Consider the following 7806-nt stretch of genomic DNA (forward strand, 5'->3'; position numbering starts at 1 on the left):
TCAGTCGTCCAGCAAGCGAGATGTGTCAAGCAGCAACGGCGACAAGGTAACAGAGACGAAATATTATCGAGTTAACGCACGCGAAGTGGTCGCAGGAATGGCTGACGGGTGCGAGAGTGTAATGCACTTACGTCACGCGAATTTCAGACGAAACAACTGGTGGTGTAACGAAAATTTAGCGTCGCAACCGAATGTGCTAAATATAAAATGGATGGCTGTTGACCGAAAGAAAAATGCTCGACGATACGATGCCGCCGTTTGTTCTCTTACAAGATTGAACGTCCACGGTCGACCCATTTACCAGACCCTCCTCGTTACACGAAGAGACGAAATCACCAGTGCTATTTAATCGTGCGAATTATATCACGCGTATCTCGCGAATTATTACACGACAGTGATAATAAGGCAAATCTAATAAAATTTACTTCTCATTAAAAAGTCGTACCAAAACAATTATTTATTAATTGGTTTATTTATTAATTCTTAAGAAGATACATATAAATAAGAAAAAATGGTAAAATTTGATTAGTATAATAAAAGTAATATATGCCTATGATCATTCTAAAATATAAAAAGTGAAATAGTCTTACGTTCATTGGTATATTTTAAGAACACATACATCTTTTAACGATAGTTGCAATGTAACATCATTTTTATATTACACGCAAGGTATGGCAAGTATTCCTGCTCTAAGGCACAATTTGAAATCAACAACATTCAGTTTAACAAATTATAACTTCTATTCGTTTTCCATCATGGAATAACGCGGTGGTGTCTTCCATATTGCACTGGACGTGCGTTGTAATCTACTCCTATCTATATTTTCAAACATTTCAGTTAAATCTGGTGTGCACATTCTTCTATCAAAGAATTTATAGACTGCTTTCTTCGGAATTTATCGTTGCATTGCAAGTTCATTTTCGCGTATGTATGCTAAAATTGATAAAAATTCGAGTACTCCATGCATTATAATGTTTATTAACTCATTAAGTAAAACAACACTTACATTGCGCCTAATGTGGAATTGTACGCCTTGGTCTGGCTTCATCGTCCGATGTGTCGTCGTCAGGTTTACTGTGCAAAACAGAAGTGGACCTTACTGTTTGGAGCTATATTTTGGATAAAATATCGAATGAATAATAGCTTGTGTTTTTATAACAGAAGAATACTTTGATACTGTTTGTAATGTTACCTGCGATGTCATCATCCGAGTCTCCTTCTTTTGTTTCGCTAATAAGATTTTTTTTGCTTTTTCGACAGATCTTCGTGCCAGTTTTTGAACAATGGCTTTTTCTGAAATTTTTTCTTTTTCAAAGGCCTCGATTCTCCTTCTTACGGGCACATTTTTCTTCATTTCATTTTGAATGTCCTGTTTCGTCATGTTTCTATTAGACATTTCCCTTTCACGGGATGGCTCATCTTCTGCGAATAATTCTTCGAACTCGGTGAGTCCAATAGCTTGATTCAGCTGCTGAACCTCCTCCTGCAGAGTTATTGGCGACCGTGATGTAAATTTAGGTTCATTATTTTTTCCTATACTACTAGCCAAGTTTTTATTAATTACTACCGTTTCGTTTGATTTTATTGGTGATAAAGGTTCTACAATTGCGGTAGCGTCCATCATCTTCTGCGTATAAGTAGAATTGATGTCCATCGTGGAATTCATAAGAGGAGTAAATTTCTCAAGTGCATCCTCGCACATTGAAGGATCTTCAATATCATTTCTTGCTGATGGAATTACTGTATCATCAATAATATTAGAATATTTACCCTTCCTGTTTTCACTCCGTGAAAAAGTTCTCTTTATATTACTATCTCTTGTCATTGAAGACTTTAATGGTTCAATCCTTTCTGGCTGTATTGCATCTTCTTTTGAAATTGTTTCGCTTAAAACATTCTTTTTTGTTTTACTATGTTTTGTAGGACCTTTTGTGTTTTTTTCATCTGAACTACTTCTAGCACTTTCCTTTTTTTTAGGTCGGCCTCCACGTTTCCTCTAAAAATTTAGAATATATTTAACAACGTTATAGTAGTATTTATATACACAATGTACATACAATTATATAAGCAATTAGATTTTGACGTATTAATTAACCGATATCAAACATTATTGGGTACTACATATAAGGGTTAGTATTGATTAGTAACATAAGATAAGATAAGATTAGTAACATAAGATTAAAAGTATTAAATTTCATCATAATATGACACAAACATTTACATTACTGTCATCATCAAGAGATAGCCTTCGTAATTTTGTAACAAGTGACGTTGACTGCTGCTTTTTAATATTAATTGCAGCTTTTATTGCAGCCTTTCTTTTTGTTCGGTCAATTGTTGTTTCCAGCACATCCCCAGTTTTTACATCTTTATTTTCTGTTTTATCATGTACTGCTGAATCTGTTACTGTATTATCAGTATTGATAATATCATTTTCTGGGATAGTCTCTTTACGGCGACAACCTTTTTCCTTCAAAACTTTCGGCCTCTTTGTAGTTGAAGGGCCAGGGACTGATTTGGTAATCATTTCATTAATCTCCTTCTTTGATCCAGTATCCATATTTAAAATCTACGAATAAATGATATGTATTTAATATATACATTAAACTATACTTTTTAATAATACATACCATAATTTAATATTATGGTTGAAATTATGACGTATATAGCAATTAATACATACACATGTGTTTAGTTCTATTAACTTAGAAGCACATGTAAATTAAAAAAAAAAATATATATATATGAAACAATAATAAAATAATGAAGTAACATTGAGAATAGAATCTAGTTTAATTACACATATATACCCTTTTAACAATTCCGTTCTTATAAATTTTATTAAATTTACAGTGAAGCTTACAATTACACTAATGCCAATGAATATTAACGTATGCGTTTATTATTACACTAAATAAAAATGAAAGTAATGCAATGAAAAATACAATACACTTTAATGGAAATAAAATAAGTAAATAGCAAAGTATTTATTAATATTATTATATAGCATTATATTATATTATTATAATATTTATTAATATTTACTTACGTTTTACGTTTGCACAAAAACTATAAAATTTTAAATATAAAGAGAGATTTATAACAGAGATAAAGCAAGTCACAGAAATTAGTGTCTTTCAATGGCAAAAATGCGTTAAAGAAAGTGAAACGATAATCTCCGTTCGCGTCACAAGCGGAACTGTGCCGGTTTTGCTCCTTGAAAGTACACGCAGCGGTACATGAGCTAGAGAACATTTCAAATCATGTTGTTGTTTTTTTGCTTCGGAGTATCAAAATCGTTAGGACATACATAATATATTAATAAATAAACTCCGGGCAAAACAATGTCGCCGTTACGTTACCGTCGAACCGTCGAACAAAGACGAATTTGAATTCTCCGACTCTCCCCCGATCTGTTTATACTATACCAGTTTAAACGGACGCAATCGTAAGGAGTTCACGAGAGTTATGGATCAGTATCTACGAGTATCTACCGTCTTTGCGAACATTATCTATAATTATTTATTTAATCATTTGAAAATATACTTGAAGGTTTCAACAACGAGCAATCTTGTCTAATAAATCTCACGATCAACCATCCTCTACACACAAGTCCTCTGAAAACATAATCCTCTAAAACATAATCCTCTGCAAACATAATTATTAAATAAAAATCAAATATATCTTATTTAAATTACTATTAAATGCAATTTAATTATTATATTATTAACTAAGCAAATTTAATTTTAATTTAAAAAAAAATATATATATATAAGCTAAAATTAAGCTTATAGGTTCATACCCTATCGATAAGTTTAAAAAAATTTTTATATAATTAATATATTTAATATACATATATATATACATGATATAATTTTTAATTAAAATTTTATTAAATGTAAATATATTTAAATAAATTATATATATATAATTATATTATATATGTAGTATCGTGGACGAAAGGCCTGGGAAATATCGGGCGAACTATGAACAATGTCGCGAGAGCCGAGGCGCCGTCGGGCCCATCAATGTGTCATCGGTCTTTTCAAGTGCATAGTTTCGTGGAAAAGACCTACGTGACCCTGGCTACGAGCGTCTGCAGAACAAGTGTGCGGTGGGCCTAGGAAAAGGACAACGGAATGCGACAACGGCCAGAGAGTGTCAGTCGAGAAACAGAGCGCGAGTCGAAAAGCAGAGTGCGAGTCGAGAAACAGAGCGCGAGTCGAAAAGCAGAGTGCGAGTCGAGAACGAGAGTGCGAGTCGAGGAGCCGAGTGCGAGTCGAGCGGAGACGGAGGTTGCGAGTGGCGTTGCCGAGAGAGTGTGGATTGCGCTGTTTTCTGTACGTTTGGTGTGAATAGTTCAAGTTAAGCCACAATCGTCTTTTCTGTCTGATTAACATCTCTATTGTCCACTTTTTGTGAACATATTACATCACGATATTACATATATGTATTATTAATAAATATAATATTTATAATATATTAAAATATAATTTTAAAAATAAAAATTTTAATTTTACAAATTAAACATAATTAATATTTTATTAATCTAAATAATCTTATTTCAAATAATAATAATAATAATAATATGATAATTTAAATTATTTATTAAATAATTTTATTAAAATTATATTTATATACATATATATTAAATAAGAATAAATTTTATATCTATTATTAAATATAAATTATTCAAATTTTTATTAAAAAATCTTTTTAAAAATTTATTTTTAATTTATATAATTATTACTAATATTAAATAAATAACAATGTATGTCGCTCTTGTGTGAGTAAGTCTGTGTTCTAAAGCCTAGACCAAGGTAAAGCAAAAACTGGGTAGGTCGAGTTTGCCGCCAAGACACAAAAACGCGGGTGCTCGGCAAAAATAAAATAAGCCGATGAGTCACTGGTCAATAAAATAAACTCGATCATTACAAACGACAATTTTCCCTAACAATAAATAATGTCAATGTTTTGTGTGTATTTATTATACAATTACATTATTTATATAAATGTCTCTTATGGTGTACAATTACATATATTTGAATAATGTAGGAAATATTGCTCTTTTTATTTTTACATTCCAACTGTACGAACAGTTTTGTTTTCCACTATACATACATACATGTATCTTAAATGTTATACATACTTTGCATGTATCATATTTGATGTATGATGTGTTCATAAAGATCTTGTTAAGACAGCTTGTTAAAATTGTACTTACAAATCTAATTGTACTCTACAAAATTGTACATACAATCATATCTATTAATCATTCTTACAAATCCTCTAAAAACATAACGACTTTTCAGTTCAATTTGAATCGTTGCGTTCAACGCCATCAGGGTGTCCTGCATAACGCGGGCATCCGACTAGGTGCTGATACCACATACAAGAACAAGTCGAATATGTGAAATAAAGCTTTTTAGCTTAAGGTCCCGTTTTGAAAAAAATACAGTTTGAACATGTTCGGTTGGCAATTGGCTTATTATTTTTCTCTCAAACAATGCGTTGTGTGAAAAAATTGTATTCCATATTTTTTTGTTATCTACTACTTAATTAAAAATTGATTGTAATAATAATTTATTGACGAATTATTTGAAATATGTTATCATGGTGTATATCCTGTGGAATTGACAAAACATACCTTTATGATTTTGTGAATCGATACGAGTAACAATAAATTTAAATTTGACGAATCAAAAAATTAAATATTTTAATTCTTATTTTATTATTCTAAAACAAAGTAGTCTACAGATATTTTTAACACTTCTACCCTTACGTGTCACACGTTATTAAAGTATACCATTGATACTGACACGTATATACGTTCGTTAAAAATATAAATTGGTACAAATCATTAGAAATACAATTTTCCAACTTGGTATCTTTCTTCGAAGATGGAGAATTCCAAATATTTTATTCCCATTTGTATTACTACGTAATTACAATTATATACTAATATATAATACGCGAGATATTGAACAGAAATAATAGAACCTTTCATTTGCAGTCACACAGCCATGTTATGTTTGTCTGACCAAATATGTATTAATCATGTGCAGAAATTACTGACGTCAAACTAATATTTCTATGCTGTTGTGATTCATTAGGTAATCAATTGCTTAGTCGAATCAGTTTGCCAAAGCCAACCATTGGAATAAGTAATTAGTTTTGTTGATTAAGAGCAAATTTAATTCGTATATTTACTCATTTTTGCACCATGTTACTATTTCTATTCACAATATAAAACTGTTATTCTATCGCATTGTTATTGCTACAATGTGGTTTCATCATTTCGTTCTGTTCATATTCATTTGAATAGCGAGAATTTTCAGAGATAAATACAGACGTATAAACAATAACACAGATTACAACGATAAAAATTGAATATCATGGGATTTATGGAAACGAAAGAAATGTTTTCGCATGCGAAATTATATTATTGTATATATGGTAGCTTTTATGTTATCATAAATATGACTGTTCTAGAAATATGAATTCTCTCTTTATTTCTGTCACGACATATGTACAGTGTTTATTTGTGTATTAACTATTCCGATAAATAAAAAGATTTATTACATGATTTTACAAAATTTGTTAAAATTGATTAAGAAGTTACTTTCAAGAAGTAATATTTACATAATTGTAAATTGAACCCTATGTTTAACAAAATTAGGCATTCTTAAGTATTTGTTATTGTAAATTACTATTATGCTTCGCCAAGTGTGATTGGCTATTTCTGGAACACAGCGTCCATCGATGTCTTCAATGAAAGAACATAAGTTTAATAACCTAACTTATCGACGAAATAAATCCCTGGCCCCCGGGTAGCGTGTTAGGAAGCTTCCGTGGTAATTCTTTTAAAAGCAATTAACGAGTGATCTGTTCGCGAATTATTGTATTGTATTATATATTATGTGGCATCATGATATCATAAGGAATACAAGTCACTATGATTTCTTCGTACTATTTCACAGATGGAGTGTGCAAATTTGACTTTACAATGAACAAAGTCAAACGTGACAATGACAAAATTGTATGTGGCAAAACTGGATACCTCAATGTTATACAGTGTGTCAAGAAAGTGTTTGTTGTCATCTTATGTCTTTGGGAGGTAATTCTACACCTTCGGATTTGCGAAGATCTGTTGAAAAAGAGGATCACAAAATTGACCTCGAGCATTCTATTGCACGTATTGCGTGTTTGTGCGCGTATTTATCCATCGAGGTATTGCAAAGAACAGTTTGTCCAATAGGGGTTTCACACGCAGCAGTGGGAAAAATAATACTCTCACCCTGAGAGAATTGACCGGCGAGGGCGCGGCAGAGGCCATGGAAGCGCTTCGGTGAGGTGCGCTAGGTCCGTCGCAAATCTGCCCGGCAGGGGAACCGGATTGTCTGGCACGGCGGCTCCGGCGACGAGGCGCGGTGTAACGTGGCCGCATATCGCTCCATTAGGGGGTGTATTGAGCGCGGAGGGGGTGTATCCCTCACACCAGTTCCCGGGCCCCTCTAGATCGCCGCCGGGACGGTCATCGTGGAGGTTTTAGTCCGTTGGCGTCTGCCACTACCACGCCGCTTTTTCCCAGAAGCGACCTGGTGTCCGTGCGGATTTCCTCCACGTTAATAAAAAAAAAAAAGTGGGAAAAATAATACGCCAAAAAGGTGTACGTTATAAGGTTCGCCGTGTGCGAAATTATGTCGTTTGACGAATATTCGATGGTTAGCCGCAAAGCAAATTATAACGCAATACTTGGAAATATCTTGTTTACGGATGAGAGCGATTCTTCCGATAGCAATATTC

General features: G+C 32.7%; 1 protein-coding gene across 1 annotated transcript; it reads right to left on the reverse strand.

The window, feature by feature from the left end:
* Positions 1-453: 453 nt before the first annotated feature.
* On the reverse strand, positions 454-2649 carry LOC117164292 (uncharacterized). The gene is made up of 5 exons (XM_076626496.1): positions 2222-2649; positions 1568-1996; positions 1193-1483; positions 1007-1109; positions 454-933 (listed from the first exon to the last, which is right to left on the reverse strand). The coding sequence occupies exons 1-4, from the start codon at positions 2558-2560 to the stop codon at positions 1014-1016; spliced, it is 1155 nt and encodes a 384-aa protein (XP_076482611.1). The 5' UTR covers positions 2561-2649; the 3' UTR covers positions 454-933; positions 1007-1013.
* Positions 2650-7806: the final 5157 nt, after the last annotated feature.

The sequence above is a fragment of the Bombus vancouverensis genome, unplaced genomic scaffold (genome assembly GCF_051014615.1).
Source record: "Bombus vancouverensis nearcticus unplaced genomic scaffold, iyBomVanc1_principal scaffold0022, whole genome shotgun sequence".
Classification (NCBI taxonomy): Eukaryota; Metazoa; Arthropoda; class Insecta; order Hymenoptera; family Apidae; genus Bombus; species Bombus vancouverensis.